Genomic DNA, 27,702 nt, shown 5'->3' on the forward strand with positions numbered 1-27,702 from the left:
CCGGGCTTTATTAATATGCTAATTGCCTGCTAGTGGGAGGGAAGAGTCGTGTCAAAGTGACCCGGGCGAGGGCGCAGCGAGCTGCGACGTGCGTGCGCCGCGCGGCGGGCTGGCGGCGAGGGGCCAGTGGCGCACCGGGCTCGGCGTGCATGTGACGCAGCTTTTAAAAAAGGAGACCGAGGCAGAGACCCCGGAGAGGGCAGGCGAGGGGGAGGGAGAGGAGGCGAAGCCTCACGCAGGGCGTTCGTCCTCCGGGCGCCGCCGAATTGGGAGAGTAGAGGAGCCGGAGCCGGAGCGGGAGCCAGGACTGGGGGAGGCGGAGCCAGGGTGGGCTGTGAGGTGTAGCTCTCTCCACCCCCGGCCGAGCTCAGGGAGGGAAACTGGACTGCCAATCCCCCAGTCCAGGCTCTCTGCAGAAACCCCACTCTTAATCTGGACGGCCCTGGTTATGCGCCCCCATTACAATGCGGGTGGGGAAGCAGTATTATCCTAATTCGAGTAGCAACCCCTGAATTTCTCTCTTACCCCCCCCCCCATATTAACTACCCCTACCTTGCCTGCTAAACCAGTTGGGACTGGAGCTAAAGGGTTAATTAGGTGAGGTCCCGGCCCCCTCCCTCGCCTAATTGCCTGGGATCTGTGTTTTGCTGGGAAGAGGGGAGCAGCGGAATGACCGCCAGGTTGGACTGGGGAGGGGGAGTCTGCAGGCCGTCCTCTACCCTTGCAGACTCTGACTCATCAGTCAAGATGCTCTCCTCCCTTCCCCCCTTTCTCCATCCAGTCTCAGCTTCCCTCCCACCCCAACTTCTCCTGGAAGCCGCTTTCCTTTTGAGGGCCTCGGAGACTGGGGAGGACAGGAAGCAGACCCCTCCATTGCCCCTTGCCCGCAGGAGCCGGGGCCTCTGTTGGAGGGGGTGGGGTGATGTGGATGGTCATCGTGAGGAACACTCCTTCTTCAGGGAGGAGCCTCCCAACCTTCAATCCTCAAGGATTCCCCAACACAGCCTGGAGTGGGGGTGGGGGGGCCTCCATCTCCACCCCTTCCCAAAAGCCCAGCCTTAGCTGCCTCATAAACAGGAAATACCTATTAGCTGGGAGGAGGGAGGAGAGGGGAGCCGTCTGGAAGAGAGAGTTGGCCCCCTCCCTTCTGGGAGGGGGTCCCCAGCTGCTAGATTCTTTTTCCTTAAGCTTCATAGTGGGTTCCAGCAGTAGATGCTGGGGACCTGGGCGGTGTCCCCTTCCTAGGCTTCTGGCTCGGACTGGGCGGTGGGTCCTCCTTCATTTTGTTACTTGGGTGGGGATTGATAGTGAAGGTTCCCTCACCCCTGCCCAGAGTCTGCACAGCTGGTTTGACTGGCTGGGGGAGGGTTACAGATGTGGAGGCTTAAGTGTTTATGAGACCCCTTAGCTTTTGCTGAGGGAGCAGGAAGTGAAGCTAAGGGCAGATGCAGAGTCTTAGGGATGAAAAGAGAACCAACCAGGAGATGGGTATCCCCTGCCCTGTGCTTAGGAGAGGGTGGGGGAAGGGAGCTGTAAGTGAAGCCTCTCTAACTTCAGCATTCCATCCACATTGGATTCCCCGACCCCTAGCTTTCCCTATATCCACCCTCGGGAGGGCAAAGTGTGTGTGTGTAGGGGCGGGGGCGGGGAGGTTGCAGATAGAACCCTGCAAAGGGATGTGACTGGAGCTATCCTCAATTATTTCTTTGGCAGCATCCCTTGCCTGTGTCCACCTCCTCCCCACATTCCCTAGGGCAGAGGTCAGCACTATAGGGAGTAAAGGGAACCTAAAGTAATATAACCTTAGCCTGGAATTTTGGATACCTCATTTGGAATTCCAGCTTTACCCCTCATTAGAAAATTACTTGGTTTCCGTGGCTTGGTGGGAATTAAATGAGACCGTGTATGCCCAGTCATCTAGCCCAATACCAGCCATGTAGTCAGTACTCGATATACATTAGCTCCTTTCTGCTTTCTTTGAGGTTATCTGTTATTTGAAAAGTTTCAGAAGTGGGCTGGATTGTGTTGACCCCTTTCACTCCCTGTGTGTTAGTCACTCAGTTGTGTCCAAGTCTTTGCAACCCAATGGACTGTAGCATACCAGGCTCCTCTGTCCATGGGATTTTCCAGGCAAGAATACTGGAGTGGGTAGCCATTCCCTTCTCCAGGGGATCTTCCTGACCGAGGGATTGAACCTAAATCTCCCGCTTTGCAGATTCTTTATCCTCTGAGCCACCAGGGATGGATTCGCACAATCCTGTAACCACTTACCCCTAAGGCCACTCATTCCAAACAACTAGCTTGGCCAGATTCCATGGTTATCACCAATCACCTGAGTGGACAAAGGGGCTTATAACCCGCCCTATAGGGGACTTTGCCTCCTCTGAACCTAAAGTTCCCTTCTAGACTGCATAGGTGGAAGGCAGAAGGCAGAGAAGAAGAAAAACAGCATTTGTGGAGTATACAGTGTGTGCCCCGTACTGTGCTAGGTGTTTCACACCTGAAATCTCATTTACTTTTCATGATGACCTTTGGAAGAAAGTGGTGTTCCATTAAACAAGCAAGAAAACAGATTCAGAAAGGTTAATAAATTCAAACTTTCTGTAAAACATTCTTCTCCCTCTTCTTTGCCTACTAACTAGTTAATGTCTCCTTTGAAACTCAGTTATACTTTCACCTCCTCTGGGAAGGTACCACTCTCAGTCCCATTCCAGCTGATCTATTGATCCTGTTTCTTTTATGAAAATATCTCAATACTGTTCAATGGGTGATTAAGTAGTTTCATCTCCTTGAGGAACCATGCTAAGGGAGGTTAAGTAACTGTACCTTGCCTCAGGTCACAAACCTAACAAGTACTTGACCCAGTGCTCTTTTCTGCTTTTCTTCTAGTTTGGACCAGACCTGGGGAAGAAGAGGGAAACATCACTGGAGCATCTCTGGAAATTGTGTTGCAAAGATGGAAGGAGAACCCACAGATGCCTGGCAGATAACCCTGGTAGGAAGGCAGTGAGTCTATGTGGAAGGTCCTTAATGACAAGGTCCTTGAGGGTGGCAGGCTTAGCTGATTTGGATGGATGGATTTGAGCACCCAGTATTTTCTTTTTTTGAGGTGAAATCACATGACATAAATTAACTATTTTAAAGTGAATTATTCAGGGACTTCCCTGGTAGTCCCGTGGTTAAGATTCTGTGCTTCCACTGCAGGGGCACAAGTTCCATTTTTGGTCCAGGAACTGAGATTCCACATGTGGCTTGGCAAAAAAAAAAAATAATAATTCAGTGGCATGCCAGTATTTTTATTTTTTAATCTTTATATTTAAAAAAAATTCTATTTATTGGTTGTGCTGGGCATTTGTTGCTGTAAGGGCTTTTCTCTAGATGTAGCAAGTGGGGCTACTCTCTAGTTGAGGTGCACAGTCTTGTGGTAACTTCTCTTGTTGCAGAGCAGGAGCTCTAGGACACCAAATGGGTAGTTGCGACTTCCGGGCTCTAGAGCACAGGCTCAATAGTTGTGCACATGGCTTAGTTGCTCTGGGGCATGTGGGATCCTCCTGGATCAAGGATCAAACCCTTGTTTCCTGCATTGGCAGGAGGATTCTTTACCATTGTGCCACCAGGGAAGCTCACCAGTATTTTTTAATACCAGTCATTAGTGCAAGATGGACTCTGGACATGGGGATGAAGCAAAGTGGGAGGTGCTCAGAAGAGGTGGGGTGCTAAGAAATGAAGGGATGAGCCCCACAGACAGGCAAACAGCAGAAGCAGTGGGCTAGACTGGCCTTAGGACAGGTGAGTTCCTGGCTTCTTGCAGTTCCTAGAACCTGTCCCATCCAACTCCTTTTCCTGACCTTATCTTAGCCTTGTCTGTTTTCTCCCACATTTCTTTTACCCCTGAAACTCCCTCAAATACTCATTGGTATTGCTCTTTTTTGGGGTTGTGCTGGGTCTTCGTTGCTGTGCGGGCTTTTTTCTAATTGCTGTGAGCCAGGTCTACTCTCTAGTTGCGATATGTGGACTTCTCACTGGGTTGGCTTCTCTTGTTGCAGAGCATGGGCCTTAGGGTACCCAGGCTTCAGTAGTTGTGGTTCCCAGGCTGTAGAGCAGAGGCTTGATGGTTGTGGCGCATGGGCTTAGTTGCTCTGCAGCATGTGGAATCTTCCCAGATCAGGGATTGAACCCTGTGTCTCCTGCATTGACAGACAGATTCTTTACCACTGAGACACCCCAAAATTCCTCTTTCTTTCAAGGGTGAATCTGCTTTTCCATCAAAATGGTAATGATATGTCTTATTGATGTCTCTGTCCCCAGCACCTAACAAGGTGCCTATAGCCTGATATGTCATATAATATTTATCAAATGATTATAAGAATTCTGATAGGATTTGTCTTTCCCAGCTCCAACACATGACTCCTTCCCTTCTTGTCCATTTACCATCACTGTGACCATTTACCACTACCATCTCTTTCTCTGCTAAAACAGTTACTTAAAGTATATGAAACTCTTAGGAAATCTGTTAAATATGTAGAAGGCCCCATCCTCCTTAGCAGGAAATCTTACCTCTGGAGAAAGGGGATCTACGAGAATCTGAATTTTTAAAAAGTGCCTCAGGTGGTTCTTATGCATGCCAATATTTGGGAATACTTCCTTCAGAAAGGGTCCCTACCCTTTCAGAGCATTCTCACCAAATGGGTTGAAACCTATTCATTCATCTCTCTTTCCATAAGCAACTGCTTAGTACAGTGGAGGATAGGTTGTTAGGAACAGAGGAACCAAAGAAAACATAATGTACAACTACTCACTGTGCCCCTGGGCATACTATTTAACCCTCTCTTAGCCTCAAGTTCTTCCGCAGCAGAATAGGGACAATAATATCCCTACTTTAAAAAAATCCTCCTAGGGATATTGCAAGGAGACAGCAAGCTGAGGACTGTAAACCATTCCTCACAGGTGGGTTGTTTGGGTCTAAAAATAAAGCACTAAAAGGGATATTGCCTGAAAGTTTGCATCTCCCTGAAAGAGTAACTATAAACCAGGCATATTAATTATCTACTACTATGCAACAAGATACCCTCAACTTTAGCATCTTAGAATAACGAAATTTGTTGTCTACCACTTCAGTATTCTTGGGCTTCCCTGTGGCTCAGCTGATAAAGAATCCACCTGCAATGTGGGAGACCTGGATTCAATCCCTGGGTTGGGAGGATCCTCTGGAGAAGGAAATGGGTACCCACTCTCTAGTATTCTTGCCTGGAGAATTCCATGGACAGAGGAGCCTGGTGGGCTACAGTCCATGGGTTTGCAAAGAGTTGGACGCGACTGACACTTCTACTGAAAGTAATATATCATCACTTCTTCCTTATATTATTGGTCACACAGACCAATTCTGATACAGTTACGGCAGAGAACTACATAAAAGTATGAATAGGGATTTCACCCTCTGGTTCAGTGGCTAAGACTCGGTGCTCCCAGTGCAGAATGCCTGGGTTCAATCCCCAGTCAGGGGTCTAGATCCCTCATGCAGCAATTAAAAAAAAAAATCCAAAAAAATCCGGCATGCCACAAGAAAGATCCAGTGCAGCCAAATAAATTTAAAAAAAAAAAAAAAAAAAGTGTGAATGACAGGAGACAAGATTATTGGAAGCCATCCTGGGGGTTTTCAATGAGACCAGGTCTGGTGCTCAGTGTTTATAGGTCTGGAGGTTCAATTTAGGAAGTGAATCAGAATTCATCAGGTTCAGGAGACTGACTCACACAAATTAAATACACATGAAGCATTATCTTGGTGTTACTCTGTCTCTTTTCTAGAACTCCTTAGTTAAACTAGTTTTCCTTTTGAACACAAAAAAATGTGTTCTCACTTGAGAGCCCACGCACTGACTTTTCTTCTTATCACAGAATGCTCTTTGAATGGCTAGGTCTTTTTTGTGGTTCATGTCTTACTTCAAATATGTTCTCTTCCTTACATGAGCACACCATGTAAAAAAAAAAAAATTACCCCTTCTTATCTTTCACACTCTCCATCCCATTTATTTAATTCTCTTTCTCTCTTTTTGGCTCCATGCTCAACCTACAGGATCTTAGTTCACAATCAGGGATCGAACCTGTGCCCCCTGCACTGGGAGCATGGAGTCTAAATCACTGGACCACCAGGGAAGTCCCATCCCATTTATTTTCTGACAGCACTTCTGGCGCTCTGAAATTATTTTGACTCTTCATTTACTTGGAGATTGTCTCCCCACTAGAATGTGAGCTTTGTTAGGGAGGCTGTTTTTCATGTGTGTTGGTCTATTTTGTCATTCCTGTATCTCCAGTGCCTAAAACAGTGCCTGGCACATAGTAGGCATTCAATAAAACCAGAATGCTGACTTGTTAATTCACATTGAGAAATAGATGTTATGTGAATGGGGCATTTTGTCTCACTTGATCAACACACTTTATCCCCATAGAGAATGATACAGGAAGTCAATTATTATACTCAGATGAGTCTCTATTGAACATGGAGTCAGGCAAAGATGGAATTGGGCACCCAATGTTTGGCGGCCAGTGTCTCTGAGGTCTTCCTTCCTGGCCCTTAGGCCAGGAGACTAGTAGCCTGCCAAGGAGACTAGTAGCCACAACACCCCTGTCTAGGTGGTACTGGAGAGATACATTCTTATCTCTTTTAGTATATTCCATGCGTACACCCTATGTAGGTAAATATTGTTGTATCAGATGCTAAATAAAGCAAAAAGGGCACAACTTTCTACTTTTTAAAAAAACATTAATCTTCCCAAAGCCTTATCATCATAATATTGACCATAATTAGTGCCCAAATCACCAGCATTTGCAGCGCATCTATTAGAGGATGTTTCTTCTAAAGAGGAAGAATTGTGCACCCTGTATTGGTTCTTACTGATTTCTTATTGGCAAATTATTTCCAAGTTTATTGGAAATAAACTTTATTGTTGCCAGAACAGATTCACTTCACCCAAAAGAGTAATAAGAAACTAACTGAAAGGAAGTTGTATGAGTCTTTCCAGGCTTCCATAACAGGACACCACAGACTAAGTGGCTTAAAGAATAGAAATTTATTTTCTTACAGCTCTAGAAGTTGGAAGTTCAAGATCAGTCAGCTGGCAAGGCTGGTTTTTAGTGAGACCTCTTTCCCTGGCTTTCAGGTGTCTCTTTCTCTTCTGACACTGGACCTAGTGGATTAGACCCCCACTTTTATGATGTCATTTACCCTTAATTACCTTCTTAAAGGCTCTGTCTCCAAACATATTGGGTGTGAAGCCCTTCAACATAACTTTTGCCCGTGGTGGTGGAGGGAACAATGAATATAATTCAGTCCATAATGAGAGAGCCTCTCCTTTCATGACTTTTTTTTGTGGGAATATGTGTTATTTTTTAGTTTTAAAATATTTGGGCTGAACCATGTGGCATGTGGGATCTTAGTTTCCCAACCAACCAGGGATAGAACCGGTGTTCCCAGCGGTGGAAGTGTGGAGTCCAACCACTGGACTTGCCAGGGAACTAGCTGGGAATGTGTATTAATACAGCCTTCCTAAAGGGCAATTTGACAATGTCCAAACAATACCCAGTTGTGGATGTGACTGGTGATAGAAGCAAGGTCCAATACTGTAAAGAGCAATATTGCATAGGAATGTGGAATGTTAGGTCCATGAATCAAGGCAAATTGGAAATGGTCAAACAGGAGATGGCAAGAGTGAACGTCGACATTCTAGGAATCAGTGAACTAAAATGGACCGGAATGGGTGAATTTAACTCAGATGACCATTATATCTATGACTGTGGGCAGGAATCCCTTAGAAGAAATGGAGTAGCCATCATGGCCAACAAAAGAGTCGAAAATGCAGTACTTGGATGCAATCTCAAAAATGACAGAATGATCTCTCTTCGTTTCCAAGGCAAACCATTCAATATCACAGTAATCCAAGCCTGTGCCCCAACCAGTAACGCTGAAGAAGCTGAAGTTGAACAATTTTATGAAGACCTACAAGACCTTTTAGAACTAACACCCAAAAAAGATGTCCTTTTCATTATAGGGGACTGGAATGCAAACGTAGGAAGTCAAGAAACACCTGGAGTAACAGGCAAATTTGGCCTTGGAGTACAGAATGAAGCAGGGCAAAGGCTAATAGAGTTTTGCCAAGAGAACACACTGGTCGTAGCAAACACCCTCTTCCAACAACACAAGAGAAGACTCTACACATGGACATCACCAGATGGTCAACAACAAAATCAGATTGATTATATTTTTTGCAGCCAAAGATGGGGAAGCTCTATACAGTCAGCAAAAACAAGACCGGGAGCTGACTGTGGCTCAGATCATGAACTTCTTATTGCTAAATTCAGACTGAAATTGAAGAAAGTAGGGAAAACCACTAGACCATTCAGGTATGACCTAAATCAAATCCCTTATGATTATACAGTAGAAGTGAGAAATAGATTTGAGGGACTAGATCTGATAGAGCACCTGATGAACTATGGATGGAGGTTTGTGACATTGTACAGGAGACAGGGATCAAGACCATCCCCAAGAAAAAGAAATGCAAAAAGCAAAATGGCTGTCTGAGGAGGCCTTACAAATAGCTGTGAAAAGAAGAGAAGTGAAAAGCAAAGGAGAAAAAGATATAAGCATCTGAATGCAGAGTTCCAAAGAATAGCAAGGAGAGATAAGAAAGCCTTCCTCAGCGATCAATGCAAAGAAATAGAGGAAAACAACAGAATGGGAAAGACTAGCGATCTCTTCAAGAAAATTAGAGATACCAAGGGACTATTTCATGCAAAGATGGGCTCGATAAAGGACAGAAATGGCATGGACCTAACAGAAGCAGAATATATTAAGAGGTGGCAAGAATACACAGAAGAACTGTACAAAAAAGATCTTCACAACCCAGATAATCATGATGGTGTGATCACTCACCGAGAGCCAGACATCCTGGAATTCGAAGTCAAGTGGGCCTTAGCAAGCATCACTATGAACAAAGCTAATGGAGGTGATGGAATTCCAGTTGAGCTATTTCAAATCGTGGAAGATGATGCTGTGAAAGTGCTACACTCAATATGCCAGCAAATTTGGAAAACTCAGCAATGGCCACAGGACTGGAAAAGGTCAGTTTTCATTCCAACCCCAAAGAAAGGCAATGCCAAAGAATGCTCAAACTACCGCATAATTGCACTCATCTCACACGCTAGTAAAGTAATGCTCAAATTCTCCAAGCCAGGCTTCAGCGATACGTGAACCGTGAACTTCCAGACGTTCAAGCTGGTTTTAGAAAAGGCAGAGGAACCAGAGATCAAATTGCCAACATCTGCTGGATCATCGAAAAAGCAAGAGAGTTCCAGAAAAACATCTATTTCTGCTTTATTGACTATGCCAAAGCCACTGACTGTGTGGATCACAACAAACTGTGGAAAATTCTGAAAGAGATGGGAATACCAGACTACCTGACCTGCCTCTTGAGAAACCTATATGCAGGTCAGGAAGCAACACTTGGAACTGGACATGGAACAACAGACTGGTTCCAAATAGGAAAAGGAGTTTGTCAAGGCTGTATATTGTCACCCTGCTTATTTAATTTATATGCAGAGTACATCATGAGAAATGCTGGGCTGGAAGAAACACAAGCTGGAATCAAGATTGCTGGGAGAAATATCAGTAACCTCAGATATGCAGATGACACCACCCTTATGGCAGAAAGTGAAGAGGAACTAAAAAGCCTCTTGATGAAAGTGAAAGAAGAGAGTGAAAAAGTTGGCTTAAAGCTCAACATTCAGAAAACGAAGATCATGGCATCTGGTCCCATCACTTCATGGGAAATAGATGGGGAAACTGTGTCAGACTTTATTTTGGGGGGCTCCAAAATCACTGCAGATGGTGATTGCAGCCATGAAATTAAAAAACGCTTACTCCTTGGAAGCAAAGTTATGACCAAGGCAATGGCACCCCACTCCAGTACTCTTGCCTGGAAAATCCCATGGATGGAGGAGCCTGGTAGGCTGCAGTCCATGGGGTCGCTTTGAGTCGGACACGACTGAGCGACTTCACTTTCACTTTTCACTTTCCTGCATTGGAGAAGGAAATGGCAACCCACTCCAGTGTTCTTGCCTGGAGAATACCAGGGACGGTGGAGCCTGGTGGGCTGCCGTCTATGGGGTTGCACAGAGTCGGACACGACTGAAGCGACTTAGTAGCAGCAGCAGATAGTATATTGAAAAGCAGAGATATTACTTTGCCAACAAAGGTCCGTCTAGTCAAGGCTATGGTTTTTCCAGTGGTCATGTATGGATGTGAGAGTTGGACTGTGAAGAAAGCTGAGCGCCAAAGAATTGATGCTTTTGAACTATGGTGTTGGAGAAGACTCTTGAGAGTCCCTTGGACTGCAAGGAGATCAGCCCTGGGATTTCTTTGGAAGGAATGATGCTGAAGCTGAAACTCCAATACTTTGGCCACCTCATGAGAAGAGTTGACTCATTGGAAAAGACCCTGATGCTGGGAGGGATTTGGGGTGGGAGGAGAAGGGGACGGCAGAGGATGAGATGGCTGGATGGCATCACCAACTTGATGGACGTGAGTTTGAGTGAACTCTGGGAGTTGGTGATAGACAGGGAGGCCTGGCGTGCTGCAATTCATGGGGTCGAAAAGAGTCGGACATGATTGAGTGACTGAACTGAACTGAACTGACATTTTAAATGTATATACATATATATGGGGCTTCCCTGATGGCGCAGACGGTAAAGAATCTGCCTCCAATGCAGGAGACCTGGGTTCCATCCCTGGGTTGGGAAGATCCCCTGTAGAAGGGAATGGCTACCCACTCCAGTTTTCTTGCCTGAAGAATTCCATGGACAGAGGAGCCTGGCAGGCTATAGTCTATGGGATCACAAAGAGTCAGACACCACGAAGCGACTAAAACTTTCACATATATAGCCTTTAACTTAGCAAACTTCTTTAAAGGAAACTATTTCATAGAAAGAGTGTACAAATATGCAAAAAATAAAAAAGGTGAGGGAAGAATTCCCCAGCAGTCCAGTGGTTAGGACTTGCAGCTTTACTGCTAGGCTGGGTTCCATCCCTGGTCAGGGAACTAAGATACCATGGCAAAAAACAAGGAAAGATATATGTATAAGAATATTCACTGTAACTTAATTTGTAATAGTGAAAAACTAGGAATCACAAATAAAATTTAAATAATGATAATTATATTATATATTCATTTGCAGGTGGATTCTTTACCAGCTGAGCCACAAGGGAAGCCCAAATATTCATTTAAATAATGATATATTCATTTAATGGAGCTGGTACTCAGATCTCAGTAAATATTGGTTAATGAATTGATTAAAAATTGGAAAAAAATACAACTGATTTTTGAAAATAATTTATTCCTCTGTTTCCCATGTTTAGAAGTCCTTATGTTCCCTCAGTTCCTTCTGGAACAAACTATGGACTAATATATTATCCCTAACACTTATTTTTAGGGAAAACCCTTAGGGGAGTTTCCTGGTGGTCAGGTGATTCCAGTGATTAGGACTCTAAGTTCTCACTGTGGGAGGGCCCAGGTTCAGTCCCTGGTTGGAGAACTAATATCCCCCAAGCCACTTAGCATGGCCAAAACCAAACCAAACTAGAACAAACCTCTTTTATTTAGAGAGGCTGAAATGATTATATGCTAATTAGAACAGCTAGGTTGTATAAAAAAGAACTTGAAAATTCCTTTTTGGTGTTCTCCAAGAGTTAGATTTCATTATACAGGCTTTTTCTTCAGGCCTGAAAAATAACATACAACTGATTTTTAACAAATAATTGCCCCCTTTCCCATGTTTAGAAGTCCTTATGATTCCTCAGTTCCTTCTGGAACAAACTTTTCTCGTCTCCAGCCGGCCCCAGTGGGCTCACCTTTACAAACTCTGGGATTAGGAGAAAGTAATGCTTGAATGCTTCTTCACTAGGACCTATACATTTTTATAATCACAGAAAGTGTGGCTGAATATATCCCAAAGCTGACAAGGTTTAAATCTGGGGGTTGTAATTTGGAGGCCAAGTATCTTACTTAAACAGTTTTGTACTCTTTGAAATGAATTTTAAACTTCTGTAATACAAAACTTAAAAATAGGAAAACAATATGAAGGAGATTCTAAATGCCAAATGAGTAAATAATAGAGATAGTTTTGGACTGTAGAAATTCAGGGAGGGCTCGAGTTTGGCTGGGGTGACCAAAAAGGCTTTCCAAGATAAAACAGAGCATCAAAGATGTTTTGACGCTCAAGTTTTCCACAGAGAAAAACAAAAGCAGGAGAATGCTTGTTGTCTTTGGAGGATAACAAGATGATCTGCAATAGCAGGCACTAAATTTGGCAATGAGGTGCCAGCGTGGGGCTCTGAGAGTAGCTCAGAGCCGACGCCGATAATGTGGTGTTTTAAGATTAAATTTGTGCCTGGCGTGCTGCAGTCCATGGGGTCGCAAAGAGTCGGACAAGTCTGGGCAACTGAACAAAATTAAACAAATTACCCTGCTGCAGTGTAGCAGGTGAGATTTAGCTCTTGAAGTGCGCGTGCCCACGAGGGGGTGCTGTTTCAAAACACAGGCCTACTTGGACTAAGGCAAAAGGAACGAGCAGCAGGTAAAACGTCAGACAAAGAGGGCGCTCCGACAGTTGGGCAGATTAAGAAAATAAAAAGATGAGCAAAAGGTAAATATCTCCTTCGCGCTCCGAAATTAGGTCCTCAAGCGCAACACAAAATCGTGCATTACCGAATGCCTGTACCACGTGCCCCTCAGGCTCTGCTGAATGCGACTACTACTCCCAGGCTCCCTCGCGAGGCCAGTGCCGTCTTCCCGGGTGCAAATCGATATCACCGCTCAGTCTTCTGGGATCCGTAGTCTTGCATGGTCTCTCGGGAGTTGTAGTTCCCTTCCCACAATCGGCTGGGCGAGGCGGCGCCGGCGATTAGAGCTGCGCTGGGTGTTCAGGGGCCAAGATGGCGGCGCGCCGGGGACGGAGAGACGGAGTCGCGCCGCCTGCGAGTGGGGGCCCCGGCCCCGACCCTGGTGGTGGAGTGCGCAGCAGCGGCTGGGGGAGTCGGAGCCAAGCACCATATGGCACCGTGGGCGGTGTGAGTGGCGGGGAGCAGGTGAGAGACTAGCGGGCGGCCCGCGGCTGGCTGCAAAGCGGCGTGTGCCGGGCGGTGACACGTGGACGCCACAGGAAAGGGAAGAAGCGTTCGGGAGTCGATGCCGGGTGGCTGCGCGAGACTGGTTGGACCGAGTGGGTCTCGGTCGTTTGCTGGGGGATGTGCTGGCAGAAGCAGGATCCTTATGGCCATTGCTCCGGAACGCTGGAGGGGCAGAGCCGGGTGTCGGAAACCTGGCGCATGTGTATGGGGGTGATCAACCATTCAGACTTAAGAGTAATAGAGTAAGACCTTCCTCTAAGGATGCTGAGTCGCGGGTGCCTCTAGCACCGCGCCGCAGTGCCTTTTCGGAGCCACGTGGGGTGGGGGGAGTGATTTTCCCGGGAGAACTTGTCTGCTTCCCCTCCCCCTCTAGGCGGCCCCGACACCCACGTGGGTTGGGCCGGGGGCGGGGGGGCCGCGGGTCCACGTGGGGGCGGGGAGGGGATGTCCACGTGGCTCCCGCTCCAGGCTACCCGGCACCTGGTTTCGGCGCTGGAGCCGCACTGCCGGGAACTGGGTGTGTCTCAGCCGGTCCCGCCATCTCCGATCGGCGCTGGGGGCCCCTGACTGGGAAGGAAGGTTGGGACTGCTGGAATCAACTTTGCTCAGAACCTTGAAGGAGTTTTTTCCTTTTGCTTTGGCCCGCTTCGCCTCTCTACGACGGATGGTGAAGGACTTTCCAGATGTGCGTGTAGTCCTGCTGATGGCGGAGTGTGTTGGGAAGGGAAGAGGGCTGAGGTTGAAGGGCTGTGGAGTGAGCTAGTGGCGGCTTCTGTCCGACCGGCTTAGGGTGGCTTGTGAGTCACAGGCGCTGGCGTTTTGTTTGCTTGTAGTCCTGCCTCCTAATTCAAGGGGTATGGGAGGTATCAACATTTACATGTGGCAGGCTTAGGTAAAGAAAGGGAATCCTCACTTCCTTGGTTTTTCTCCAACATCTCTGGAGAAGGCAGCTAAGGCCTGTTCTGTGAATTGATATATAAATTGAGATGGTTTGTGTTTAAGCTTTTCTGGAATTTTTTCTGGGGATGACAAAAGTTGGAGGCGATTTGAGAACTATTCAACACTAGTTGAACGTTTATTGAGTGGGGGGGGAATTCTGTCATAATCTTTTTTTCTTGGTCTTCAGTTCTTTATCATCCTACTCTTCAACAGGGCTTCTTAAAAGTTCCCACCCAGAGTGGAGGTGGGCAAGACTTAGTTTGAACTGTTATCTCTCTCAAGCAATTAAGCTGAGTCCTTGAAAGCCTTTTTTTTTTTTTTTTTCGGTTTCTAGGTGGGAGTTGGGCTGCAGGCTGCCGGGTAATATCAGTTCTAGCAGAGCAATTCAGGCCTTGGAGGGGGAAGATGGCTTCTGGGGCTAACTTGGAAGCTGCCCACCCCCTCTTCTCTTATTTTCTCAGAGGCCACATGCTGTGGGGCTGGTGCTGCCCACCCCAACCCTTTGGGGGAGAGGCAGGAAGGATCTATGATCCAACTGTAATCCAAGTTAGGTGGTTATTTGGAATTGGAGAAGGTCTCATGGAGAGATTGTTCACCACAAATACACACAAAGATGAATGTGTGGAAGCTAGTCCAGTTAGCCAGGTATTGAGATTCCATTATGTTCAAACATGGGATATTGTGGTAAATCACACATGGCCCCTGTCTTCCAGGATCCTATGTCTTCATCATGTTAGACAATAAATGATGATGAGGGAGACTAAAGGAAAGTGCATTATATTATATAATCAGCAGTAGTAATTTACCTTGCAGGGTCTGGGAAGAGACATTTTAAAGTGAGACTATGGGGGAGGGGGAAGGAGGAGCTTTCCTCCCAGGGAATAGTGGGTGAAGGCCTTGAGGTGGGAGAGAACATGGCTTATTGGAGAAACCTGTATGTCTGGTGTGGCCAGAGAGAGTGGTGAGAGAAGACACCCTGGAGGAGTCTGGTGGGTGATACCAGGACCACTGTAATCCACTGAAGGACTTAAACCTAATGCTGAGAGCAGGAAAATACCCTTGGACGGGACTAGGGAGGGTCTCAAGGATCAAATGTGTATTTTCAAGTTTGTAGCTGATTTTGAACCCTGCAGGGACAGTCTGGCTGTGGGAAAACCAGTTGGGGGTGGTTATTAAAGTTAAGAGATGCTGGTGGCTAACACTCTTAGCCTGGGCTTAGCCCCTCCATGATCCTTGGTACCCTGGGAGCTGTGCTGTTTGGGGGTTGGGGGGAGGGATGGGTGAGGTCAGTTGAAGAGGGTGTTCTCTGACTGGGTTTCCAGTACCTGTCAGATGGAAGTGGTGACGAGTGGTTCATAAAGCTGGGGCATCATCTTGGGATTCCAGCTTAATGGCTGGGTCAGGTAGGTGGCAAGGCAAGTTGAGGTGCAGCCTTTTTGCTCACCTAGAAGTGTTTGCTGAGGCAGGTGCTGTTCAGGTGCTATTTGTAATTATAGGATTGTGAAGGCCTGGGAGGAGTGAGTGCCTAAAACCTGCCACCTTTCTCTTCATCTTTGGGAGGCCTGGCCTCCTAAGTGTCCCTAGGTATCCTCTCCTCTCATTGGGAATTGTAACTCTGGCTTGATTGGGAAGGTAGGGAGGGTGCATCACACCTGTTGCTTTTTTTCTTTTGGAAGAGGTACCGAGTTTCCCTTTGCTGCCAGAGGAGAGGGGAGACTGGCTCGTCCACTTTTGTTCCTCTTCTCCGGCCTTTGCATCATCTATAGTTTCTTCTAGGGGAGATAACACTACCCCTGGCCTCCCCAGCCCTTCCAGGCACTTCTAGCCCTGCCCACACCCACACTCTTTGACAGGCCTGGGCTGGCGGCTCCCTGCCTGACGAGGCTGAAGATGTTGCTCCTTCTCAGGGAAGAGATGGGGTGGGGCTTGCCTGTCCACAGAATCAAGCTTTCTCTTCTTTTGCTCTGACTGGGCAGGGAAGAGACTTTTCCCTTGCAACTACCTTTGAGAGGTTGGGTGACACACTATAGTGCCTTCAGCACAGAAATTGGAAATAAATGTGACTGTCACTCATGGTGGTTGAGATTAGGATTTGAGCTAAGCAGAGAACAGAGGCGTAAGTGGGATTTGAGGGAGGTAAGCTGGTTGTCGCTGGAATCGCTGGCCTGCTGACCTCCTGTCCTTCGGTGTGTTCCTCAGAATATCTGTCTTCATCATTGCCAGCAGATGACTCTTCGGAACAATCTTGGTACTTTTGAGGTTTTTACTCCCCGATTTATCAATTTCGCAGGCTCCAAGTATTTCTAGATGGAGTCTAACTTTTTTTTGCCCAGCAAGTCCAGAGGCGTGGCTGTAGTGGGGCTCCTGCTGAGTCCGAGGCCACTGGCGGAGGGCTGGGCACCTGGTTTACAGAGTGTGTCAATAGCTGCCCAGGGGGCCTTTCTAACCTTATCCTTTTTTGCCCCAGGCACTGCTGCAGGAGGAGGGCGATGATTCTGGCTTTGTCAGTCTGTCTCGGCTGGGCCCCTGTTTGAGGGACAAGGACCTGGAGATGGAGGAGCTGATACTGCAGGATGGGGCGCTGCTGGGGACCATGCACAGCTATATGGATGCCTCTCTCATCTCCCTCATTGAAGATTTTGGTAGCCTTGGAGAGGTGAGCTGGGGCTATGACTTCCAGAATCTTGATTCCTGGATACTCAACCTGAGTCCTTGAAGTGTGTTTTTATTTCTAGGTGAGACATGGGCTGTGTCCCAGGTAAAAGTATGCCATGGAAGACTTAATATAGTCCACAGCCTTTCTCCCTGCCTGGGCCCCTGACTTACATGTCCAGAGGGTTCTAATCTTTGTCTTGAGTCCAGTTCCAGCTTAGTCAAGGGCTGTCTACTGAACATCCCACATCTTAACTGAGGGTGGAGAGAGTATGAAACAAACTCAAGACTCAATTTTGACAGGTCTCTTGATACTAGAGAAGTGGTGGATGGTAGTAAATGAGATTGGAACCCATGCTCCCTGGTGCTCGTGTCTCTTTCTGGCAAATTTAGCTGAATTGAGCCCAGGAGAGGGATTCTTCTGGCATCTAGTCTTTCTCAGTGGCTTGGTTAGGATGGTGGTGGTACCTTCCTATTGTCTTTCCTGAACAGAGCAGATTATCTCTGGAGGACCAGAATGAAGTGTCACTGCTCACAGCTCTGACGGAGATCTTGGACAATGCAGATTCTGAGAACCTATCTCCATTTGACAGCATTCCTGACTCGGAACTGCTCGTGTCACCTCGGGAGGGCTCCTCTGTAAGTGTGGGACACGGGGAAGAGGTGTGTGGTTGGTGCAAAGGTTAGAACCGCGTCCGTGGGCCTACTCATCAAGTTCTGAAACACAGACTCATCTCAGGTCTTTTTCTCCCTTTTAGCTGCACAGGTTGCTCAGCCTCTCTCGGACACCCCCAGAACGTGACCTCATCACCCCAACTGACCCACTGGGGCCCAGCACAGGCAGTAGTAGAGTAAGTGGGGCAAGCCTGCCCTAGGGAGCCTCATAGACTCCCGGGGGGGAGGAATATGTGGGGACAGGCCTGAAAAATATATTCCTGGAGAAAACGTCTATGTCTTGTTTTCTATCCTGTAGGTTGAGATGGCGCTCGCAGATCCCCCTTGGGACTTCTCTCCACCTTCCTTCTTGGAGACCTCCTCCCCTAAGCTTCCTAGTTGGAGACCCCCAAGGTCAAGAACCCGCTGGGGCCAGTCCCCTCCTCCCCAGCAGCGTAGTGATGGGGAGGAAGAGGAGGAACTGGCTGGCTTCAGCAGTGAGATGCTTGCTGGGGAGCTTAACAACTCTGTGAGCAGCATCCCAGACTTCCCCATGCACCTAGCCTGTCCTGAGGAGGAAGAGAAAACAGCAGCAGCAGCAGCAGAGATGGCAGTACAGGCAGCTGGAGACGAGAGCATCTCCTCCTTGAGTGAGCTGGTGCGGGCCATGCACCCGTACTGCCTACCCAACCTCACCCACCTGACGGCGCTCGAGGATGAGCTTCAGGAGCAGCCAGATGACTTGACACTGCCTGAGGATTGTGTGGTGCTGGAGATTGTGGGTCAGGCGGCCACAGCTGGCAATGACCTGGAGATCCCAGTTGTGGTGCGACAGATCCCTGCTGGCCCCCAGCCTGTGCTCCTGGATGACACACTAGAGGTCAGTCCAGCCTTGCAGCTGCTCATGCCATCACTAGAGGTGGAGACAGAGGTTGCGGTTCCCAAGGAAACCCTCTGCCCTGAGGATGAGGGCTTGTCACTGGACTCAAAGGAAAAGTTGGAGGCAGCCTCCATGTTGGAGCCCAGGGAGGTCATGGAGCCAGTGGCGCCCAAGGGGCCTCAGAACCCACCAGCCAACGCCATGCTAAGTTCCCAGAGGGCTCGAAAGGGCAGGAGGAAGAAGAGCAAGGCGCAGCCAGCTGCCTGTGCAGAGGGCTACACCAGGAGGCTGAGGTCGGCCTCTCGTGGGCAGTCTACAGCTGTTCCAGAGGTGACCTCTCAGGGAGGCAGCCTGCCTCAAGAGGACCTTCAAAGAGAGGTTGGGCCTCCTCATGGTAGAGGGAAGCCCCGGGCTTGGGCTCGGGCCTGGGCAGCTGCCTTGGAGAAACCCAGCTCTGCGAACTTGGAGAGCAGTACTAAGCAAGCTAGTCCTGCTAAAGAAGATCCTGTAGACCTCTGCCCCAGCCTGGTTGACCCTATCCAAGCCAACCCTGTTTCAACGCATCTCTCACTGGTTGACTCTGCTCAAGCTGACCCCATGCCACTTGACTCTCTTGAAGCTGATTCCACTGTAGTTGACCCTGGTCCCACTGCGACTGACACTGAACCTGTTGACCCTGTGCTGACTAACATTGCTTCAGCGAACTCAGAGCTGGTTGAACCCCTCCCAGCTGATCCAGTCCTGGCTGACACAGCAGCAGCTGACCCTACAGTGGTTGTTCCCATCTCAGACAACTTGTCTCCAGTTGACCCTGTCCTGGTCAAGTCAGTACAGGTTGACTCTGTTCCCAATGACCTGTCTCCAGTTGACCCTGTACTAGTTAAATCTAGGCCAACTGATCCCAGACGTGGTGCAGTATCATCAGCCCAGAGGAATCCAGGTGCCCAGCTCCTCCTGGAATCAGAGTCTTCAGAGCCCCCAAAGGCCAACAGTCCTGAAGTCAGGGAGGTTGTAGGTCCTCTGAAGGGAGAAACTGGTACCAGTACCACAACCCAGGAAGTCAGGCCTCGGCCTCTTAGCCTGTCTGAGTACCGGCGACGAAGGCAGCAGCGCCAGCCAGAGGCCGAAGAGAGGACCCCTCAGCCTCCAGCTGGGAAGTGGCCCAGCCTCCCAGAAACTCCCACAGGGCTGGCAGACATCCCTTGTCTTGTCATCCCTCTAGCCCCAGCCAAGAAGACAGCTCCACAGAGAAGTCCTGAGGCGGCTCCTGAGGCTTGCTTTGGGTCTGTGGGCCCCAGCCCTGCCTCCCCTAGTCCTGAGCCACCTGCGACCAAACCTATGGCCTCAGCTCCTACTGAGCAGGTGCCATCCCAAGAGAAACTGCTGCCAGCACGACCGCTACCTCCTGCTGTGCAGCCCATGCCCCCCACAATGCCCACTGCTCTGCCTTTTCCCACGGGTGGGCTGGGCATGACTCCTGCGCTGCCCCTTCCCACAAATGGGCAAGCTGTGCCCAATCTGCCCCCACCACCCCTGCAGCCTCCTAGTGTTCCGATGTCTCTGGGGCCAGTGCCACCTGATCCCTATACTCACTATGCCTCTGTGCCACCCTGGCCTTGTTATCCTCCCGTGTCCCCTTCTGGCTATCCTTGCCTGCCCCCCCCACCAACGGTGCCCCTAGTGTCTGGTACTCCAGGTGCCTTTGCTGTGCCCCCCACTTGCAATGTGCCTTGGGTACCTCCTCCTGCCCCAGTCCCACCTTATAATTCCAACTGTACCTATGGGCCCTTGGGATGGGGCCCAGGGCTGCAACACCCTCCATTCTGGCCTGCTGTTCCTCCACCTCCATTGCCTCTAACCTCAGTTGGAAGAGCTGTCCCCCCACCCAAGGTGGAGCCTGGTGGCATCCCAGCTGGCTCTCCTGAAAGTGTGCCAGCTGTGCCGATGGCTCCTCCCCTCAGTCTTGGGGCAGCTGGCCAGGGAGCTCCACAGACAGAGCCCACCAAGGTGGAGGTCAAGCCAGTGCCTGCATCTCCCCATCTGAAGCACAGGGCATCCTCCCCGGTGCACAGCCCGCGGATCAAGGCTCCACCGTGTGTGTCTGCTGAGAATGTGGCTGTTGAGGAGCCTGCATCAGAGAGGCTAAAGCCTGAGCTGCAGGAGACTAGGCCCAAGGAGAAACCACCCTCTCCTGTTGCCAAGGCTGTTCCCACACCGGCACCAAGGCAGAGCACTACCACCAAACTGCCTGTTGTCCACCCAGCCCGTCTAAGGAAACTGTCCTTTCTACCTACCCCACGTACCCAGGGTCCTGAGGCCGTGGTGCAGGCTTTCATCAGTGAGATTGGTGAGTGCCACACAGTTCAGTTGGTGTGAAGAATGGCGTGGGAATTGTGTGAGGAGTGTCTTCCATAAAACAGGATAAGCCTCGATGGGGCTGGCCTTTGTTAGAATTCTTGAGAGAGAAAAGTCTGGTTGGTTTGATTCTCTTTCTCTGGGAGTGTGGCTCCCCTGGTTTATTTAAAACAGTGGGCAGGGGGTGCATAAGGAGAGAAGCGAGGTGTTTCGGAAGTTTTGGGACCTGTGTTCTCAGTGGATAGGGGTAGGTTTCCAATCCTGTGTTGTGTGCTTCCACAGGAATTGAGGCGTCGGACCTGTCCAGTCTGCTGGAGCAATTTGAGAAATCAGAAGGTGAGGAAACCCTTTTTGTTGATGTTTCTTTTGGGCCCAGCCCTGTAGTTGCTTAAACTGGGAGGAGGGAGAAGGGGAGTCTCTGCCACTAGAGTGGCCCCCTAATTGGAATGGGAAGACAATCCCATTGATGGCAGTCCAAGCCAGGGAGAGGGTACAGCATGACAAGAACTATAAAGAGTGGATGGATGGGGAGATCCAAGTAAATTGGGGACATTTTTCTAGAGGGAATTAGTTCTCCAGCTGAGCCTTGGAAGACTGGAATTCAGAGAGCCTGCATGTGGTGAATAAAGGCAGAGGTGCAGGAAAGGTCACATATGGTGTATTTGAAAGGCAGTGGCTAGTTCAGCTTCTCAGTACAAGTGTGGATCTAGGTGCTGCAGAGGATGATGCTATGTCGTGTTCTCAAGGAGCTTATGATCTGACTGGGGAGAGGAATCTGCAGAAATGACTCCTGAATTGACAATAGGTATCTGTAGAACAAGGCAAAGTACAAGTGTAGATCAAGAGTAGCTTATAAGACTAGCAAGTTAATAAGGTGGATTATATAGAATCTGGAATGCTAGACTTAGGAGTTGGGACTCCATCTCAGATTCGGTGGAGTGTGTGCTTGTTTTTAAGCAGAAGAGACATAATTAAAAATAGTTTTTGGATACCCACTGGAGGAGAATGGATTTCTTTGGGGAGACCCCAATGGAGTATGTAGACAAAATGGATTTTTCTCCTTTGCGTCTTAAAGCCAGCGTTTCTGTGCCTCCTCAGTATGGAACATCTGGTTGGGCTTTTAACTAGTATGGTTTCTTTGCAGCCAAAAAGGAGTGCCCTCCCCCGGCTCCTGCTGACAGCCTGGCTGTAGGAAACTCAGGGTAAGTATGGAGACATGAGTGAGTTACCCTACAGCTGTTGGTCAGCAGCCGGCCGGCGCTCCAGGACTGTCAACTGGATGCCTCTGTTAAGGGACATTTAGTCAGCTCTAAAGTCTTTCCCTGTTTCACACCCTCAGCTCAGCCCATCACTACTGAGCATTGTCTTGGGTGATACGTAGGAGGATATATATGAACCATCCTCTGGCTGATTCCAGTCTGGGGTTTCAAATGGTGATGCCTTTTATGTTCTGGCGAGTTGTGTTTTTGGGGGTTTCTTTCCTTTATTTAACAGGCTTTAAGGTTGCTCAAAACACTGCTGATGTTATAAGAAAAAATGGGGGAGGATGTTCATGGCTAGGGCTCCCTGACTCCTTGGAGGACACAGGTGTCCTGGACCTCCTTGTTCCCCAATCTTCCAGTACCAAGAGGCCTTTTTTTTTTTTCCCCCCATGTTCATGATACCCCGTCCTCTTCTGCCAAGCATATTTTCCTCCACATTGATTTTGGGTTGGTTTGAGCTGGGCACAAGAGGCTCCTGGCTTGGAGGAGGTGGGGGGTATCAAGGTCATAGTCAGCCTGTCTCCAGAAATTGGACAGAGCTGAGACCCAACTTACATAAAGTTCAGTCACTAAGACCCTTTTTGTGCTGGAGGAGAATGATTGGGACAGTTTGTGCCCCCATTCCTCTCTGCACGTCCCCCTTTCCTGTTGCTTCATGAGGAAAGCAGATGTTGAGGAGGCAATGAACCAGGCTTTCCCTTTTCCCCCCGCCAGCAGCGTTGACACTCCCCAGGAGAAGAGGCCCCTAGACCGGTTACAAGCCCCAGAACTGGCCAACGTGGCAGGTGGGTTCAGGGTGGGGAACTCTGCCTTTGATTAGTTTAAGCAGCAAATGTTTGTAGAGCCCGCTCTGCAGTAAGTGTGTGTAGATGTTGGGGATATGGAAATCTGATCGTCGTCCTCGAGGTTCTCACAGTCCAGGGGGCAGATGTGTAAACAGATGAGCACGTCGAGTATCAGAGGTTGTGTGTCAAAGAAACCCATTTGGTTTACAGTGGGGTCTGAAGAGGGACTGTCAGAACAGGGTTATACAGAAGGTAATCCTCAAATTGGAGGCTTGAGAAAATCCCTGACACCAGGGGCATTTGAGGTTGTTGGAACAGCTTGAGTGAACTGAAGAAACAGAGCCAGCCTGGTATTGGTATGTTTTGGGAAATGGTGAGTGGTTCGTTTTGGCTGGAGTGTAGTGGCTGATCAGGGTGGTGGGCAGAGCTCAGAAGAGAGAAAGCTGGGGTGTTAAGTAGGAGGCCAAGTTATGGGAACTTGGCCATGTTAAGCTGGTTGGACTTGATATTGTACGTTGAAGAAGCAATTGAAAAAGCCTTACCAGTTTGGTTTTAGAGTGCTTCCTCCAGCGGGAATGTAGAAGACAGGTGGACAGGTGTGTTGCTCGAGGTAGGAGATTATTAGATGATTACATGAGTTCAGGGAAAATGCAGCCAGGAAGTCAGTCAGTGCCATGGTCAGGGGGTGAGTCTAAGAAGGAAGAGGTAGAACAGACAGGACCTGGCCACCAGCTGGGTTTGGGCAATGAGAGGTTCAGGAGGACTCTAGCTAGTTGGGTTTCTGTTGCTGGTCTCCAAGATGGGGAGCTCATGGGACGGAGCAGTTGTAACAGTGGGAGAAGTTGGGCTGCTGATCAGTGTTAGTACACTTTGTGAAATGAAGTGGGAGTCTCTGGAGCCTGTATACACAGTGTTGAGAAGTGTAGAATCGGATCTCATCCTGCTATCTCCATCCTCCCTCCCCTCACAGGGCTCACCCCTCCAGCTACCCCTCCCCATCAGTTATGGAAGCCCCTGGCTGCTGTCTCTCTGCTGGCCAAAGCCAAATCTCCTAAGTCCACCGCCCAGGAGGGAACCCTGAAGCCTGAAGGAGTTACAGAGGCCAAACATCCAGCTGCAGCCCGCCTCCACGAAGGGGTCCGTGGCCCTAGTCCGGTCCATGTGGGCTCTGGGGACCATGACTATTGTGTTCGGAGCAGGACCCCCCCAAAAAAGACGCCTGCCCTAGTCATTCCAGAGGTGGGCTCCCGATGGAACGTCAAACGCCATCAGGATATCACCATCAAGCCTGTCTTGTCCCTGGGCTCAGTCACCTCTGTGCCTCCAGGCACAGCTGCCTCCCAGAAGCCACTTGATCACAGGACTAGCAAAGAGCAGGCAGATCCCCAAACTCCTTGCCTTGCCCCGTCTGCCTTGCTATCCCCTGAGGCCTCACCCTGCCGGAATGACACGAACACTAGGACTCTCCCTGATCCCTCAGCCAAGCAGCAGTCAGTGCGCTGTTATCGAAAAGCCTGCAGGTCAGCCAGCCCCCCAAGCCGGGGCTGGCAAGGCCGCCGTGGCCGCAGCAGCCGTTCTGTGAGCTCTGGGTCCACCCGGACCAGCGAAGCATCTTCCTCCTCATCCTCATCGTCGTCTTCCTCATCCCGATCCCGGTCCCGGTCCCTCTCCCCCCCACACAAGAGGTGGCGAAGGTGAGCTCTGATGGCCTGTTAGGTTCTCTCCACTTTGGAAGTTCTCTCCTCTGGCTTACTCTGAAAGCTTTTGCACATTGAGTTTGATGAACTTTCAGGCACTAAGGCTTTTCTATTTCTGTCTTTGGCTTTTGTCTTCTTCCCTTTTCCTGGATTTGAAGGAGGCAAGCTGTGAAAAGATAGCTTCTGTCCCCTGTTAGAGATTGGGATATCTCTGAGATCTCCTGCTTCCTAGAGACCTGCCTTGGGAGAAACCGTTAGGGTTTGGTCTTGACCATGTTGATTCCTTTGCACTGTATCAGTCCTTATTTCTTGTATTTTTCCGGTAGATGTGGGATGGTGGGCTAGTGGGTTGTTAATGGCAAATAATCCTTCCTATAATCATCTGTTGAGGAAAGAGTCTGGTGTCCTTTGGGTGTCATTGTGGCCTCATATTTTTGGGAGTACCTTTTTCTCTATAATAGACCCAAATTTTTGCACTTCATCAGTGAAGAATTCTTGGTTTTTGATGGTGAAGCTTATCTTCAGGTATGTCATCTACTACAGATCTAGCACAGTCACCTCCCCTTATGCCATAATCATAGTACTCCTGTGAGACATGAGGCGAGCAGGATTCCAGAGACATGGGCCTGCCCGCCCTCCCACTTCTCCCTTACACCCCCGATCCCCCGGCTCATTGTAATACCTAGGGCCCAGCCCTTTATCTCTGAGTCTCTATTGTTTTTATTCTTTCTGACTTGTTAGATATTCTTTTTAATTGCATAATTGACAATAAATAAGATCAATGCCCAGATACTCTAGAACATGTAAAGTTCACAAGGTTCTCAGTTTGCTTTTCTTCTGCACCTCCTCTGCTTTTCTCTGCCTTTGGTCCTGAGCTTCCTGACAGGGAGGCGGGGCTGGGGCCAAGGTGAGGTAAGTGGATGATACCTGTACTCCTCCCATCATTTCTGTGTGATCTTTTGTTCTCTAGGTCCAGTTGCAGTTCCTCTGGACGTTCCCGGAGATGCTCTTCCTCTTCCTCCTCCTCATCTTCCTCCTCATCTTCCTCCTCCTCATCATCTAGTTCCCGAAGCCGGTCCCGCTCTCCATCTCCTCGCCGGAGAAGTGACAGGAGGCGGCGGTGAGTATGTTTTCAGGGAGTTGGTACATTTGGGGTGCAAGAGCCTAAGAGTTGAGACTTGAGCTGTCTAATATCTAGGGGGCTGACAGCACCTTTTTCTCTTGGCAGGTACAGTTCTTATCGTTCACACGACCATTACCAAAGGCAGAGAGTTCTGCAGAAGGAGCGTGCAATAGTGAGTAGAGGAACAGGTCCTAGGAGGAGAGGGCTTGTCCCTGAGCCATGACATGAGCTCACAGAGCCATCTGCAGCTATGGCTTTGGCTCATGGTGTGTTAATTTTCCTTGACCCAACATAGGAAGAAAGAAGAGTGGTCTTCATTGGGAAGATACCTGGCCGCATGACTCGGTCAGAGCTGAAACAGAGATTCTCTGTTTTTGGGGAGATTGAGGAGTGCACCATCCACTTCCGTGTCCAAGGGTGAGGTTGGGCCCTAAGGTCAGGATGTCCTTCCTGTCCCATTATCTGTCTCAGTGCTTTGTCTTTCCTGATTGCTCTGGTGTGCTGGGCAGTGTAGGACACCTTCATCTCTACAGTTAGAGGGTTGGCCATTTGGGGAATGAGAAGAACCTCTCCAGTCCCTGTACCCTGGGGAGCTATCTCTTCTCCATGGCATGTGCCCAAATAGCCATCTCAGCCTCTGTCTCACCCTCCCTTCCAGTGACAACTATGGCTTCGTCACTTACCGCTATGCCGAGGAGGCATTTGCAGCCATCGAGAGTGGCCACAAGCTGAGGCAGGCTGATGAACAGCCCTTTGATCTCTGCTTTGGGGGCCGCAGGCAGTTCTGCAAGAGAAGCTATTCTGATCTTGGTGAGTGGAGGGAGGCCCTGAGCCTTTGGTATACTCCATCTCCTCCCTGGAAGAGTCCCCAGCCTTTTGAGAAGGGGGTTTAGTAAGACAGACTTGTCTTCCTGTGACACATGAAGGGCTTAAAGGGTAGGATGAGAGGAGAAATGGGGGCTTTCCTATCTTTTGACTTAAAATTCAGGAGATTTTAGCTCCATCCATTATAGATAAGAGAGGTAGCTGGCCATTTGAGGACCCTGTGGTTGGGAGGTGTACTCAAAGAGACCTTGATGTTTGTCTCTCTCTACCTTTGTAGACTCCAACCGGGAAGACTTTGACCCTGCTCCTGTAAAGAGCAAATTTGATTCTCTTGACTTTGACACATTGTTGAAACAGGCCCAGAAGAACCTCAGGAGGTAACCCTGGGCCCTTCTCCCCCATCCCCTTTTCTTTGGAGGTGCCCAACCTCCTCCATTCCCCTCCCCCAGTCTAGGGGAGAGAGCTGCTAGCGAGGAGATGACTGTTTTCTAAAGAAATGGAAAAAAGTGAAATAAAAATGTAATACATCAGATTTTAAGTGGTATTTGTTTTTTATAATAGGCTTTGAAACACATTAACTTGCATTCCTGTGTAAGATGGATGGGGTTGAGGGGTTCCCCCAGTGCAGACTAATAAACATGAACTAGAGAGAACTGCCAAGTGCTGTTGTGCTTTTTTCTATGGTCATGGTGCCAGAGAAATCACTTTTCCTCTCTGAACCCAACAGGGACATTCCTACTTCCATATGATTCCTAGGACCCCTCTTCAGTTAGGTGCTGAATCCTACTGGACTTGAAACTGCTCTTCAGGAGTCTAGTAGGTGAAATCAGTCATCTAGGGCAGTGCTTCTCAGACTTTGAAAGGGTAGCTAAATCTGTAGATCTTTTAAAAATGCAGATTCTGAGTTATGGGGTGGGCCTTGAGGTTCTGCATTTCCAACGAGCGTGGTGCCATTGGTCCGGCAAAGAATTTGAGTATCAGGGACCCAGAGGAAGTTCACACCTGTTGTAAATACAGGTTTTTGAAACTGAGGCTTGTGTGTACCATAGCTTGAGCACAATGCTTGGCATTCAGCAGGTGCTCAGATATTTAAAGAATGCATGCAGGTGAATAGACCTTTGGGAAAGAGGGACAAGGAGGAATTATACCAAGGACAGGGGAATGCCTATTTTGAGACTGGCAAATAAGTGTGTCCTTTGAGAAAGTGAACCCTTACCTCCGGGAGGGGCATGAAAGAGAAATAGTCCAGGGGTAGTAGACAGGGTGCTATCTGCTACTGTGAACTGAAATATGGAGAACTTGAATTAACTTGATTGGCCTGGGCATTGATTGATAAATCTGAGTACTCATGAC

General features: G+C 48.9%; 1 protein-coding gene and 1 non-coding gene across 13 annotated transcripts; one reads left to right on the plus strand and one right to left on the minus strand.

The window, feature by feature from the left end:
* Window positions 1-23: 23 nt before the first annotated feature.
* On the plus strand, window positions 24-27,001 carry PPRC1 (PPARG related coactivator 1). Of its 12 annotated transcripts, none has more exons than XM_059881831.1 (15): window positions 24-1,266; window positions 2,890-2,995; window positions 16,584-16,772; window positions 17,261-17,407; window positions 17,527-17,619; window positions 17,742-20,649; window positions 20,940-20,993; window positions 21,802-21,859; window positions 22,634-22,704; window positions 23,675-24,398; window positions 25,372-25,521; window positions 25,630-25,696; window positions 25,820-25,941; window positions 26,183-26,334; window positions 26,627-26,881. In XM_059881831.1, exons 1-15 carry the CDS (start codon window positions 923-925, stop codon window positions 26,728-26,730), a joined length of 5,289 nt encoding a protein of 1,762 aa, XP_059737814.1. In that variant the 5' UTR covers window positions 24-922; the 3' UTR covers window positions 26,731-26,881. The 12 variants fall into 12 exon arrangements, with proteins under 12 accessions (XP_059737814.1, XP_010818179.2, XP_010818182.2 ...); XM_010819877.3 differs by having other exon boundaries at window positions 22,637-22,704; XM_005225512.5 differs by lacking the exon at window positions 24-1,266 and adding an exon at window positions 1,273-2,582.
* Window positions 11,841-11,954, minus strand: LOC112444554 (small nucleolar RNA SNORD22). Its single transcript, XR_003032907.1, has one exon. It is a non-coding gene; the product is annotated as a small nucleolar RNA SNORD22 (small nucleolar RNA).
* Window positions 27,002-27,702: the final 701 nt, after the last annotated feature.

This window comes from Bos taurus, chromosome 26 (assembly GCF_002263795.3).
Source record: "Bos taurus isolate L1 Dominette 01449 registration number 42190680 breed Hereford chromosome 26, ARS-UCD2.0, whole genome shotgun sequence".
NCBI lineage: Eukaryota > Metazoa > Chordata > Mammalia > Artiodactyla > Bovidae > Bos > Bos taurus.

Coding starts and splice junctions, on each gene's coding strand:
- PPRC1 (XM_059881831.1), top strand. CDS start 923: ATGTGGATGGTCATCGTGAGGAACACTCCTTCTTCAGGGAGGAGCCTC. Junction 1,267..2,889: donor CTTCTGGCTCGGACTGGGCG/GTGGGTCCTCCT, acceptor CTTTTCTTCTAG/TTTGGACCAGACCTGGGGAA. Junction 17,620..17,741: donor CCAGCACAGGCAGTAGTAGA/GTAAGTGGGGCA, acceptor TCTATCCTGTAG/GTTGAGATGGCGCTCGCAGA.